Genomic DNA, 15409 nt, shown 5'->3' on the forward strand with positions numbered 1-15409 from the left:
TTATACCATCACAGATTCTACCAAAGCAGGGTTTCCAAACTGCTGAATGAAAAGAAAAAATTAACTCTGTGAGATGAATGCACACATCACAAAGCAGTTTCTCAGATAGCTTCCTTCTATTTGTATCCTGGGATATTCAAATTTTTTGCCATTGGCCTCAATGAGATCCCTAATGTCCTTTCACATAATTGACAAAAACAGTTTTTCCAAACTGCTGAATAAAAGGAAAGGTTTACATCTGCTAGATGAATGTACACATCACAAAGCAGTGTCTCAGAAAGATTCTTTAGGGTTTTCATTGGAAGATGTTTCCTTTTTCACCATAGGCCTCAATTCACTCCCAAATATCCCTTTGCAGACTCTACATAAACAGTGTTTCCAAACTGCTGAATGAAGAGAAAGGTTTAACTCTATCAGGTACATGCACACATCACAAAACGATTTCTCAGCTAGTTTCCTTCTGGTTTTCATCATGGAATATTTTGACATTGGCCTCAAACAGTTCCCTAATGTCCATTAGCAGAGTGGAAAAAAACGATGTTTCCTAGCTGCTGAATGCAAAGAGAGGTTTAACTCTGCAAGATAAATGCACACATCACAAAATGGTTTCTCATATAGCTTCCTTCTAGTTTTATCCTGGAATATTCACTTTTTCAATGTTGGCTTCTATGAGCTCGCAAATATCCATTCACAGAATGGAGAAAAACAGTGTTTCCAATTGCCTAATGCAAAGAAAGTTTACACTCTATGAGATGATTGCATACTTCACAAAGTAGTTTCTCAGAAAACTTCTTTCTTCTTTTAATCTGAGGACATTTCATTTTTCACCATAGACCTCAATGTACTCCCAAATATCCCTTTGCAGATTCTACAAAAACAGTGTTTACAAACAGCTAAAATTAAAGAAAGACTTAACTCTGCCAGATGAATGCACACATCACAAAGTGGTCTCACAGGTAGCTTCCTTCTTGTTTTTATCCTGGGATATTTGCTTTTATTCCATTGGCCTCAGTGAGCTCCCAAATGTCCATTCACAGAATAGACAAAAACAGTGTTTCCAAACTGCTGAATCAAAAGAAAAGTTTACCTCTGTGAGATGAATGCACACATCACAAAGCAATTTCTCACAAAACTTCGTTCTGGTTTTTATCTGAAGATATTTAATTTTTCACCATAGTCTTAAATGTGCTCCCAAATATTCCTTCACAGGGTCTACAATAACAGCATTTCCAAACTGCTGAATGAAAAGAAAGTCTTCACTATGTGACATGAATACACTCATCACAAATTGGTTTCTCAGATAGCTATCTTCTGGTTTTTATCCTGGGATATTCGCCTTTCTGCTGTTGACCTCAATGAAGTCTCAAATGTGCGTTTGAAGAATGGACCAGAAAAAGTGGTTTTTGCAAACCACTGAATTAAAAGAAACTTTTAAATCAATGAGATAAATGCACACCTCACAAAGCAGTTTCTCAGAAAAATTCTTCCTGGTTTTTATTTGAAGATAATACATTTTACACCATAGACCTCAATGTGCTCCCAAATATCCCTTTGCAGATTCTACAAAAACAGTGTTTCCAAACTGCTGAATCAAAAGCACGGTTTAAGTCTGTGAGATGAATGCACACATCACTAAGCAGTTTCTCAGAAAGCTACTTTGTACTTTTTATCTGAAGAGATTTCCTTTTTCACCATGGGACTCAATGTGCTTTCAAATATTCTTTCACAGATTCTACCAAAACACAGTTTCCAAACTGCTGAATGAAGAGAAAGTTTTAACTATGCAAGATGAATGCACATATCATAAAGCAGTTTCTCCAGAAGCTTCTTTCCAGTTTTTATCTGAATATATTTCCTTTTTCACTCTATTCCTCAATGTGCTCCCAAGTATTGCTTTGCAGATTTTGAAAAAAAAGAGTTTTCAAACTGCTGAAAGAAAAGAAAGGTTGAACTCTGTGAGATGAATGCACACATCACAAACAGTTTCTCAGATAACTTCCTTCTAGTTTTTATCCTGGGATATTCCCTTTTTTACCATTTGCCTCAATGAGCTCCCAAATGTCCATTCACAGAATGGACAAAAACGGTGTTTCCAAACTGCTGAATCCAAAGACATGTTTAATTCTGTGAGATGAATGCACATATCACAAAGCAGTTTCCCAGAAAGCTTCTTTCTAGTTTTTATATGAAGATATTTTCTTTTTCACCATAGACCTCAATGTGCTCTCAAATCCCTTCTCAGATTCTACAAAAAGAGTGTTTCCAAACTACTGAATGAAAAGACTTGTTTAACTCTAGGAGATGAATGCACACACCACAAAAGAGTTGTTCAGATAGCATCCTTCTAGATCTTATCACGGGATATTCATTTTTCACCATTGGCCTCAATGAGCTCCAAAATGTCCATTCACAGAATGGATAAAAAACAGTATTTCTGAAGTTAATCCAAAGAAAGTTTTAACTCTGTGGCATGAATGCACACATCACAAAGTGGTTTTACAGATAGCTTCCTTCTACTTTTTACGTGGGATCATCACTTTTTCATCATTGGCCTCAATGCACTCCCAAATGTCCATTCACAGAATGGACAAAAACAGTGTTTTCAAACTCCTGGATACAAAGGAAGGTTTATATGTGTGAGATGAATGCACCCATCACAAAGTAATTTCTCAGAAAGCTTCTTTCTACTTTATCTTAAGATATTTTCTTTTCTGTCATAGCCATAATGCACTCCCAAATATCACTTTGCAGATTCTTCAAAAACAGTGTTTCCAAACTGCTGAATGAAAAGAAAGGTGAGGTGAATGCAAACATCAAAAATCTGTTTCTCAGAAAATTTATTTCTAGTTTATATCTTAAGTTATTTTGTTTTTTTATGATAGACCTCGATGCGCTACCAAATATCTGTTCACAGATTCTACAAAAAGTGTGTTTCTTAGCTGCTGATTGAAAAGAAAATTTTAGCTCTGTGAGACGATTGCACACATCACAAAGTGGTTTCTCAGATAGCTTCCTTCTAGTGTTTATCGTAGGATATTCACTTTTTTGCCCATAGCGTTCATGCGCTCCCAAATATCCCTTCACAGTTTCTACAAAGACAGTGCTTCCAAGCTGTTAAATGAAAATAAAGGATGTGAGCTGAAGGCAAACATCAAAAAGCAATTTTTCAGAAAGCTTTTTTCTAGTTTTTATGAGAAGATATTTTCTTTTTCAACACAGATCTCAAAGCACTCCTAAATATCACTTTGCTGATTCCAAAAACACAGTGTTTCCAAATTGCTGAATGAAAAGAAAGGTTAAGCTCTGTGAGATGAATGCATGCATCACAAATTGATTTCTCAGATAGCTTCTTTTCATTCAGCGGTTTGGAAACACTTTTTGTGAAGTCAGTGAAGTGTATTTGTGAGTGCATTGGGAGTTAAATCTTTCTTTTGATTCAGCAGTTTGGAAACTCAGTAGATGTCCATTCTGCAAATGGAAGTTTGGGGGCTCCTTAAAGCCAAAGGTGAAAAAGTGAACATCCCAGGATAAAAACTAGAAGGAAGCTATCTGAGACTCTGCTTTGTGATGTGTGCATTCATTTTGCAAAGTGAAGCCTTTCTTTTGATTTGGCAGTTTGGAAACTCTATTTCTGTACGTTATTTGAATGGGCATTTGGGAGTGCAGAGAAGCCTATGGTGAAAAAGAAAATATCCTCTGATAAAACGAGAACGAAGCTTTCTGAGAAACTTCTTTGTGATGTGTACATTCAACTCACATAGGTAAAACTTAATTTTTATTAAACAGTTTTGAAGAACATGCAAAGGGATATAGGGAGCACATTGATGACTATGATGAAAAAGAAAATATATTCAGATAAAAACAGAAAGAAGCTTTCTCAGAAACTGCTTTGTGATGCATGCATTCATCTCACATAGTTAAACATTTCTTTTGAATCAGTGGTTTGAAAACTCTGTTTTTGTCCATTTGCTCATGAGTCATCTGTTTGGAAACACTGTTTTTATCCATTAAGTGAATGGATATTTGGGAGCTCATTGAGGCTAAAGGTGAAAAACCTTATATCACAAGATGAAAACTTGAAGGAAGATAGCTGAGAAACCGCTGTGTGATGTGTGCATTCATCTCACAGAGTGAAACCTTTCTTTTCATGCAGCAGTTTTGAAACACTAGTTTTGTAGAATCTGAGAAGGAATATTTGGTTGCGCATTGAGGTCTATCATGAAAAATGAAATGTCTTCATATAAAAACTAGAAAGAAGCTTCCTGAGAAACTGCTTTGTGATGTGTGTGTGCATTCATCTCACAGAGTTAAACATTTCCTTCATTTCAGCAATTTTGAAACACTGTTTTTGTCCATTCTGTGAATGGACATTTGGGAGTTCAGTGGGTCTAATGGCAAAAAAGCAAATATCCCAGGATAAAATCTACAATGAAACTGTCTGAGAAACTGCTTTGTGATATGTGCATTCAATGTGCAGAGTTAAACCTTTCTTTTCATTCAGCAGTTTGGAAACACTGTTTTTGTAGAATCTGTGAAAGGATATTTAGGAGTGCATTGAGGCCTCAGGTGAATTGGCAGCTCACAAGGGCTATGGAGAAAAAATGAATATCGTAGGATAAAAACTAGAAGGAAGCTATCAGAGAAACTGCTTTGTGGTATTGACATTTATCTGAAACAGGTAAACCTTTCTTTGGAGTTGGCCGTTTGGAAATACTGTTTTTGTGCAATACACTGTGCAAATAAACAACTGGGAGCTCATTGAGGATAATGGCAAAAAATGGAATATTCCAGGATAAAAAGTATAAGGAAGGTACCTGAGAAACTGCCTTGTGAAGTGTGCATTCATCTCCTTGAAGTAAATCTATTTATGTTCAACAGTTTGGAAATTATGTTTTTATAGAAGCTGTGAAGGGACGTTTTGGAGCACATTGAGGCCTATGGTGAAAAAGGAAATATCTTCAGATAAAAACTAGAAAGTAGCTTTCTGAGAAACTGCTTTCTGATGTGTGCATTCATCTTATGGAGTTAAACCTTTCTTTGGATTCAGCAGTTTGGAAATACTGTTTATGTCCAGTCTGCAAGTGGACATTTGGGAGCTCATTTAGGTCAATGGCAAAAAGCCCAAAATACCATGAGAAAAACTAGAAGGAAGCTATCAGATAGTCTGCTTTGTGACGTGCCCATTCATCTTGCAGAGTTAAAAATTTCCTTTCATTTAGCAGCTTGGAAACAAGTTTTTGTAGAATCTGGGAAAGGTTATTTGGGAGTGCATTGAGGCCTAAGGAGAATTGGCAGCTCATTTAGGCCAATTACAAAAACGGGAGTACCCTAGGATACAAACTAGAAATATCTGAGAAACCACTTTGTGATGTGTGCATTCATCTCACAGAGTTAAACATTTCTTCTCATTCAACAGTTTAGAATCACTGTTTTCATAAAATCTGTGAAGGGATAGTTGGGATTGATTTGAGGCCTATCTTGAAAAAGAAAATATCTTCAGATAAAGACAGAAAGAACCTTTCTGAGAAACTGCTTTGTGATGTGTTCATTCTCCTCACAGAGTTAAAACTTTATTTGGATTCAACAGCTTGGAAATACTGTTTTTGTCCATTCTGCAAACGGACATTTCGGAGCTCATTGAGGCCAAAGGCAAAAAAGTGAATATCCCAAGATAAAAACTAGAAGGAAGCTATCTGAGAAATCGCTCTGTGATGTGTACATTCATCTTGCAGAGTTAAAACTTTTTTTCATTCAGCAGTTTGGAAACACTTTTTTTTCTAGAATCTGCAAAGGGATATTTTGTAGTGCATTGAGGCCTATGGTGGATAAGGAAATATCTTCAGATAAAAACTAGAAAGAAGCTTTCAAGAAACTGTTCTGTGATGTGTGCATTCACCTCACAGAGTTAAACCTTCTGTAGATTCAGCAGTTTGGAAACACTGTTTTTGTTCATTCTATGAAAGGACATTCGTGAGGTCATAGAGGCCAGTTGTGAAAAAGCTAGTAACTCATCATAAAAACTAGAAGGGACTATCTGACAAACCGCTTTGTGATGTGTGCATTCATCTTGCAGAGTTAAACCTTACTTTTCATTCACCAGTTGGGAAACACTGTTTTTGTAGAATCTGCAAAGGAATATTTGGGAGCACATTGAGGCCTAAGGTGAAAAAGAATATATCTTCAGATAAAAACTAGAAAGAAACTTTCTGAGAAATTGCTTTGTAATGTGTGCATTCATCTCACAGAGTTAAACCTTTCTTTGGAATCAGCAGCTTGGAAACACTTTTTTGGCCATTCTGCTAATGGGAGTTTAGGAGTTTATTGAAGGCAATGGCAAAAAAGTCAATATCCCAGGATAAAAACTAGGAGGAAGCCATGTGAGAAACTTCTTTGTGGGTGTGTTCATTCATCTCACAGAGTTAAAACTTTCGTTTCATTTAGCAGTTTGGGAAAACTGTTTTGGCAGAATATGCAAAGGGATCATTGAAAGGGCATTGTGTCCTGAGATGGAAAAGTTAATATCTTCAGATAATAAGTAGAAAAAACTTTCTGAGAAACTGCTTTGTGATGTTTGCATCCAACTCAGAGAGTTAAAGCTTTCTTTCAATTCAGCAGTTTGGAAACACTCTTTATGAAAAATTACTTTGTAATGTGCATATTCATCTCACAGATTTAAACTTTCCTTACAATCAGCAGTTTGGAAACACTGTTTTTCTCCATTCTGCAAATGCATATTTGGGAGCTCATTGATGCCAATAGCAAAAAAAAGCAATTATCCCAGAATAAAAACTAAAAGGAAACTATCTGAGAACACCTTTGTGATGTGTGCATTCATCTCGCAGAGTTAAACCTTTCTTTTCATTCTGCAGTTTGGAAACAGTGTACTGTAGAATCTCCAAAGGGATATTTGGGGGCATATTGAGGCCTATGGTGAAAAAGGAAATATATTCATATAAATGCCAGAAAGAATCTTTCTAAGAAACTGCTTTGTTATATGGGCATTCACCTCACAGAGAAAAACATTTCTTTGGATTCAGCAGTATGAAAACACTGTTTTTGTCCATTCTGTGAATGAATATTTGGGAGCTCTTTGAGGCCAAAGGCAAAAAAGCAATATCCCAGGATAAAACATAGTAGGAATCTATCTGAGAATCCGTTTTGTGATGTATGTATTCATCTTGTAGAGTTAAACCTTTCTTTTCTTTTCTTTTTTTTTTGAAGCAGCAGTTTTATTGAGTCTGTGTCACATTAATACATTAACTTCATGGACACAGTTTCAAAGACCCGGGTCATTCTGACACAGTATGCTGGAGGCAGCTAGGCCAGCTTGAGGCACTGCATGTTGAAGCTGTCCCCCTCCTTGCCGGCGACAGCCTCCAGCAGGGCCTGTTTCTTCTGCATGCTCCGTGAGGACTCCAGCTCATACATGGTGGTAAGGTTGAAGAGCACACTCTCATGCAGGTAGTGCCTGTGGTCCTACTGGACCATGGCCTCCAGCTGCCGCAGGGAGTCCTTGAGCTTGCCCAGGTAGAGCAGACACATGGCAGCGTTGTTGTTGGCCACTGCGTTTGTTGGATCCATCCTTAAGATCTCTGTGAAGAACCTGTGGGCTTCTGCAAAGTTAATCTGCCGGAGGTGAAGGAATGCTCTGTTCATTAAGACCATGATTTTACCCTGTAGTCCATCTAATTTCTGTGTTACTTTCTCAACATCTTGAAAATACTTTTCAGCTGTTTTTATGTCTCCAATCTGCAGGGAAATCTGGCCGATACCACCCAGCAGCTGGGGCTCTTGCTCTGGGTAATACTTGATAACCGAATGGTATGCCCCCACAGCAAGCACATAATCCTTCATCAGGAGCAGACAGTTTGCCATAGAGTACATCACCCAGCTCAGACGTGACCTCCACAGCCGGACAGAGGCTTGTCTGCCCTCCTGAGTCATGCCGCTCATGGCCCCATCTTCTGTGAAGCCTTGCTCCAAATTGGCCAGGATCTTGCTGCAGACGGTCTTCACCCTGTGCAGTCTATCCAGCGACTCCTGTGGGTTCCCCAGGTACTGCTGAAGCTCCGCGTGCAAGATGCGCATCGAGAAGGGAACCATGGAGCCCCTGCGCCCAGGGTACACGTGTGGGTAGTACTCGTAATAAAGATCTGGCTGATCAAGATTTCCAAAGGGTTCAAATTCCATCTCAGCATTCTGGAAAAGGCCCAACTTCACTAGTAGTGCCAGCCTCACAAACCAGAGCTGCAGTGAATCTGTCGTGTGGCTGGTGGGCAGCCCGCTCTTGCCGTAGCCCTGGCCATGGGCTGTGAGGAGACGTCCGCACAGGTCCACTGCTGCCCTCCAGTTTCTGCAGCTGATTAGCTGTTTCAATCCAACAAAAGATTGTTTCACTGAGTCGGCATTGACGACTTGTCTCTTTGCTGCAGCTTTTTCACCCGGAAAGCGAAGCATCAAGTCTTTAACTGCATCTCCCTGGATGTTGTCGAACCTGAGGCCCGGCATGGTAAGGTTCTCCTTGTCCACAAACACGGCGCCATGCTGCTGGGCGGCCACGGCCTGCAGGACTCCACGTGTGGCCTCGCCAGGGAGCCAGGCGTCGTTCCTCCGGTCCATCTCGCTCATGCTCAGGGCGGTGGCGAAGGGGTCGTCACTCCCCGCAAACACTGCTTGGATGTGCACGAACGGCTCTGGGGATGCCGGGGGCACAGCTGCCTGGGGCCCTCGCACGGCCACGGGTTCAGGGCGCCCCTCGGTCCCAGGCACAGACAGGGGAGTCGGGCTGGTGGGAGCTGGGGAGCCCGTGCCGGGGTTGCTGATGGAAACGAAGGTGGAGGTCGTGAAGGAGTCGAAGAAGTCCGAGGCCAAGAAGTGGCTGGCGGCCGTGTCTCCGAAGAAAGTGCTGAGGCTGGGGCTGGGCTGCATCACCTGGGGTGGCGTCCTGGCCGGGGCCTTGCTGGCGCCGCCAAAGCTGGGCGACTTCACCATCTGCGGCTCGAAGCCGTCCCTGGGGGCCACGGGCGCGCGCTGGCTGAAGATGGTGCACACCAGGACCGGCTCCGCCACGGGAGGCTCCTGCTCCGGGCGCGCGGTGGCGCTGCCGGGCGCCTCGCGGGCCGCATCCTGCCTCGGGGCCCCTCCGCTACTGGGGGCCGCATCCTCGGGTGCACAGTTACTGTCGACCTCGCCAGTGGGACTCGGGGTGCCCGCGGGTTCCGGGCCTGGGTCACCTTCCCCTCCGGGCTCAGCTTCTTCCCGTGCTCGGCCCAGGTCACCCACGTCGCCCTCGCTGTTGTTGGGGGAGTCGGAGATGAGGACTCTCTCCATCATGTGCTTGTTCAGCTTGTCCGCGAGAGGACTCGAGCCTTCCGACGCAGTCTCATTCTCTTCGGATCCAAACTCATCTCCACCAAGATCGATGGTTTCCTTGTGGAAGAGCGACCCCTGCTCCTCCAGGGGCGCGAGCTGGGGGGTGTGCGGGGCCTCCGGGGCTGGGGTCTCCTTGCCGCTGCCAGCGTCCTCCATGCTCCTGATCGTGACAGGCTACCCACACAGGGTCTTCTGCCAATACTCTTTTCTCTGTGCTGGTCACCTCTCAGCTCCTCTTGCAAGGTTGCTGCGGCCGTGACCAGGGTCCGGGAAGAAGGTCAACCTTTCTTTTCATTCAGCAGTTTGGAAACACTGTTTTTGTGTGAACTGTGAAGGGATATTTGGGAGTGCATTGAGGTCTATGGTGAAAAAGGAAATATCTTAAGATAATAACTAGAAAGAAGCTTTCTGAGAAACTGTTTTGAGATGTGTTCATTCATCTCATGGAGTTAAACCTTTCTTCGTATTCAGCAGTTTGGAAACACTGTTTTTGCCCTTTCTGTGAATGGACATTTGGTAGCTCGTTAAGGCTAAAGGGGAAAAAGCGAATATCCCAGGATAAAAACTTGAAGGAAGCTATCTGAGAAACTGTTCTTGACGTGAGCATTCACTTTGTGGAGTGAAACCTTTCTTTTTCATTCAGTTGTTTGGAAACAGTGTTTTTTCCAGAATCTGCAAAGGGATATTTCAGAGCACATTGAAGCCTATGGTGAAAAAGGAAATAAATTCAGATAAATAATAGAAAGCTTTCTGATAAACTCCTCTGTGATATGTGCATTCATCTCACAGAGTTAAACTTTTCTTTTCATTGATCAGTTTGGAAACACTGTTTTTTTAGAATCTGCATAGGGGTATTTGGGTGCAAATTGAGGCCAATGGCAAAAAAGTGAATATCCCAGGATAAAATGTAGAAGGAAGCTGTCACAGAAACTGCTTTGTGGTGTATGCATTCATCTCACAGAATTAAACTTTTCTTTTCATTAAGCAGTTAGGAAACACTGTTTTTTAAGAATCTACAAAGGGATATTTGAGAGCATATTGAGGTCTTAGGTGAAAAAGGAAATATCTTCATATAAAAACTAGAAAAAAGCTTTCTGGGAAACTGCTTTGTAATGTGTGTATTCATCTCACAGAGTTAAACTTCTCTTTGGATTCATCATTCTGGAAACACTGTATTTTTTCATACTGTGAATGTACATTTGGAGCTCATTGAGGCCAACGGCAATAAATGAATGTAACAGGATGAAAATGAGAAGGAATCTTTGTGAGAAACCTCTTTGTGATGTTTGCAATCATCTCCCAAAGTTAAACATTTTTTATTCATTCAGCAGTTTGGAAACACTATTTTTGTAGAATCTGCAAAAGGATATTTGGGAGCATTTTGAAGTCTAAGGTGAAAAAGAAAATATCGTCAGATAAAAACCAGAAAGAAGCTTTCAAAGAATCTGCTTTGTGATGTGTGCATTCATCTCACAGAGTGAAATATTTCTTTGGAATCAGAAGTTTGGAAACACTGTTTTTGTCCATTCTATGAATAGACATTTGGGAGCTATTTGAGGTCAATGGCGAAAAAATGAATATCCCAGGATAAGAACTAGAGGGAATCTATCTGAGAAACTGCTTTGTTATGTGTGAATTCATCTCGCAGAGTTAAACCTTTCTTTTCTTTCGACAGTTTGGAAACACTGTTTTTGTAGAATTTGTGAAGGGATATTTGGAGCACTTTGAGGCCTATGGCAAAAAGGGAAATATCTTCATATAAAAACCAGGAAGAAGCTTACTGTGAAACCGCTTTGTAATGTGTGCATTCATCTCACAAAGTCAAACCTTTCTTTTCATTCAGCAGTTTAGAAACACTTTTTTCATAGAATCAGCAAAGGGATATTTTGTAGTAAATTGAGGTCTATGGTGAAAATGGAAAAATTTCAGATACAAACTGAAAAGAAACCTTCTGAGAAACTGGTTTGTGATGTGTGCATTCACCTCACAGAGTTAAACTTTTCTTTGGATTCAGCAGTTTGGAAACACTGATTTGGTCCACTCTGCAAATGGACGTTTGGGAGCTCATTCAGGCTAGTGGGGAAATATGAGTATCTCTGGATAAAAACTTGAAGGAAGCTCTGTGAAAAACTGCTTTGTGGTGTGTGCTTGCATCTTGCATATTTAAACATTGCTTTTCTTTCATCAATTTGGAAGCACTGTTTTTGTGGAATGTGTAAAGGTATATTTGGGATCACGTTGAGGCCTATGGTGAAATAGGAAATAGTTTCATATAAAAACTAGAAAGAAGCTTTCTGAGAAACTGCTTTATGATGTGGGTGTTCATCTCACAGATTTAAACCTTTCTTTGGATTCAAAAGTTTGGAAACACTGTTTTTGTCCAATCTGTGAGTGGACATTTAGGAGTTCATTCAGGCCAATGGTGAAGAAGCAAATATCTCAGGTTAAAAACTAGAAGGAAGCTATCTAAGAATCTACTTTGTGATGTGTGCATTTATCTTACAGAGTTAAAACTTTCTTTCCTTCAGCAGTTTGGAAACACTGTTTTTGTAGAATCTGATAATGCACGTTTGGGAGCTCATTGAGGCCAATGGTGAAAAAGTGAATATCCCAGGATAAAAAGTAGAAGGACACTATCTGTGAAACTGCTTTTTGATGTGTTCATTCATCTCACATAGTTAAATATTTATTTTCATTCAGCAGTTTGGAAATACCGTTTTATTGTAGAATCTGCAAAGAAATATTTGGGAGTGCATTGAGGATTATGGTGAAAAAGAAACTATATTCAGAAGTCGAAAGAAGCTTTCTGAGAAAGTGCTAAATGCATTGTGCAGTCGTCTCATGGAGATAAACATTTCTTTGGATTCAGAAGTTTGGAAACACTGTTTTTGTCCATTCTGCCAATGGACATTTGGGGAGTTCATTGAGGCCAATAATGAAAAAGCAAATATCCAAGGATGAAAACTACAAAGATGTTATCGGACAAACTGCTTTGTGATGAGCGCATTCATCTCACAAAGTTAAACCTTTCTTTTCATTCAGAAGTTTGGAGACACTGTCTTTGTAGAATCTGAGTATGGCCATTTGAAAGCTCATTGAGACTAATGGGGAAAAAGCAAATATCCCAGGATAAAAGTAGAAAGAAGCTATCGGCAAAATCACTTTTTGGTGTGTGCATCCATCTAGCAGAGTTAAAATTTTCTTTCCATTCAGTATTTGGAAACAGTTTTTGTAGAATTTGCGAAGGGATGTTTGGTATACATTGAGGCCTATGGTGAAAAAGAAAATATCTTCAAATAAAAACTAGAAAACTTTCTGAGAAACTGTTTTGTGATGTATGCATTCATCTCTGCAATTTAAACTTTTCTTTTCATTCAGCAGCTTGGAAACACTGCTTTTGTAGAAGCTGCGAAGGGATATTTGAGAGTGCAATGAGGACTGTGTTGAAAAAGAAAATACCTTCTGATAAAAAGTAGAAAGAAGCTTTCTGAGAAACTTCTATGTGATGTTTGCTTCCATCTCAGAGCTAAAACTTTCTTTGGATTCAACAGTTTAGAAACATTGTTTTTGTCTATTCTGTGAATGGACATTTTGGAGCTCTTTGAGGACAATGGTGAAAAAGGGAATATCACAGTATAAAAACTGGAAGGAAGCTATCTGAGAAACTGCTTTGTGATATGTGCCTTCATCTCACAGGGTTAAACCTTTCTTTTCATTCAGCAGTTTGCAAACATTTGTTTTTTGTAAGATCTGCAAAGGGAGTGCATTGGGGCCTGTGGTGAAAAAGAATATATCTTCAGATAAAAAAGGGAGAGGCTTTCTGAAAAATTGCTTTGCACTGTGAATATTCATCTCACAGAGCTGAACATTTCTTTGGATTCAGCAGTTTGAAAACACTCTGTTTGTCCATTCTGCCAATGGTCATTTGGGAGCTCATTGTGGCCAATGATGAAAAAGCAAATGTCCCAGGATAAAAAGTAGAAGGAAACTATCTGACAAACCGCTTTGTGAAGTGTGCATCTATCTGACAAACTGAAACGTTTCTTTTCATTCAGCAGTTTGGAAACACTGCATTTGCAGAATCTGTGAATGGACATTTGGGGGCTCACTGAGGCCAATGGTGAAAAAGTGAATATCCCAGTATAACAAGTACAAGGAAGTTATCTGAGAAACTGCTTTGTGATATGTGCATTCACCTCACAAAGTTACAATTTTCTTTTCATTTGGCAGTTTGGAAACACTGTTTTCATAGACTCTGTGAAGAATGTTTGGTAGTACATTGAGGCCTAAGGTAAAAAAGAAATATCTTCAGATAAAAAGTGGAAAGAAGCTTTTTGAGAAAACGCTTTCTGATGTGCGCATTCATCTCACAGAGTTAAAATTTTCTTTGGATTCAGCACTGTGGAAACTTTATTTGTCCATTCTTTGAATGGACACTTGGGAGCTCATTGAGGCCAATGGCAAAAAAGCAAATATCCCAGGACAAAGACTAGAAGGAATCTATCTTAGAAACTGCATTGTGATATGTGCATTCATCTCCCCGAGTTAAACCTTTCTTTTCATTCAACAGTTTGAAAACACTGTTTCTGTAATATCTGTGAAGGGATATTTGGGAGTGATTTGGTGAAAAAGGAAATATCTTCATATAAAAACTAGAAAGAAATTTTCTGTATATCTGCTTTGTGATGTGTACATTCATCTCTCAGAGGTAAAGCTTTATTTCATTAAGCGGTTTGGAAACACTGTTTTTTAAAATCTGAGAATGGACATTTGAGAGCTCTTTGAAGTCAACGGTGAAAAAGCATACATCCCAGGTTATAAAGTAGAAGAAAGCTATCTGAGAATCTGCTTTATGATGCGTGTATTCATCTCACAGAGTTAAACTTTTATTTTCATTCAACAATTTGGAAACACTGTTTCTGTAATATCTGTGAAGGGATATTTGGGAGTGTATTTATGCCTATGGTGAAAAAAGAAATATCCTAGATAAAAAATACAAAGAAGCTTTCAGAGAAACTGCTTTGTGATGTGTGCATTCACCTCACAGAGTTGAACCTTTCTTTGGATTTGGCAGCTTGGAAACACTGTTTTTGTCACTTCTGTGAATGGACACTTGGGAGCTCATTGAGGCTGATGGTGAAAAAGTGAATATCACATGATAAAAACTAGAAGGAAGCTATCTGAGAAGTTGCTTTGTGCTGTGTGCATTCATCTCCAAGAGTTAAACTTTTCTTTTATTTAGTAGTTTGGAAACACTGTTTTTGTAGAATCTGTGAAGGGATACTAGGGAGCTAATTGAGGCCTATGGTTAAAAAGGAAATATCTTCAGATAAAAAATAGAAAGAAGCTTTCTGAGAAACTCTTTGTGATGTGTGCATTCATCTAACAGTTAAATGTGAAACATTTTTTTGGATTCAGCAGTTTGGAAACACTCTTTTTATCCATTCTGTGAATGAATATTTGGGAGCTCATTGAGGCCAATGTCAAAAAAGGGAATATCCCAGGATAAAAACCAGAAGGAAGTTGTCTGAGAAACGGCTTTGTTTTGTGTTCATTCATCTCACAGAGTTAAAACTTTCTTTTCATTCAGCAGTTTGGAAACACTGTTCTTGTAAAGTCTATGAAGGGATATTTGGGAGTGCATTGAGCCTAGGGTGAAAAAGGAACTATCTTCAGATAAAAACTAGAAAGGAGCTTCCTGAGAAACTGTTCTGTGATGCATACATTCATCGCACAGAGGTAAACCTTCATTTTCTTTCAGAAATTTGGAAACACTGTTTTTTAGAATCTGAGAAGGGACATTTGGGGGCTCACTGAGGCTAATGGTGAAAAAGTGTATATCCCAAGTTAAAAAGTAGAAGAAAGTATCAGAGAATCTGCGTTGTGATCTGTGCCTTCATCTTGCAGAGTTAAATATTTCTTTGGATTCAGCAGCTTATATAAACTGTTTTTGTCATTTCTGCAAATGGACATTTGGAAGTTCATTGAGGTCAGTGGTGAAAAGGGGAATATCCCCAGAGTCCACTTTTTGATGTGT

General features: G+C 39.7%; 1 protein-coding gene across 1 annotated transcript; it reads right to left on the reverse strand.

Annotated features, from left to right (window-relative positions):
- Positions 1-7219: 7219 nt before the first annotated feature.
- LOC117085363 (trafficking protein particle complex subunit 12-like) lies at positions 7220-9528 on the reverse strand. Its single transcript, XM_033214183.1, is given in 1 exon segment — positions 7220-9528. A coding segment is annotated over 1 exon segment (2211 nt). The 3' UTR covers positions 7220-7317.
- Between the last annotated feature and the right edge of the window lie 5881 nt (positions 9529-15409).

This window comes from Trachypithecus francoisi, unplaced genomic scaffold, assembly GCF_009764315.1.
Source record: "Trachypithecus francoisi isolate TF-2019V2 unplaced genomic scaffold, Tfra_2.0 Contig00547, whole genome shotgun sequence".
Taxonomy (NCBI): domain Eukaryota; kingdom Metazoa; phylum Chordata; class Mammalia; order Primates; family Cercopithecidae; genus Trachypithecus; species Trachypithecus francoisi.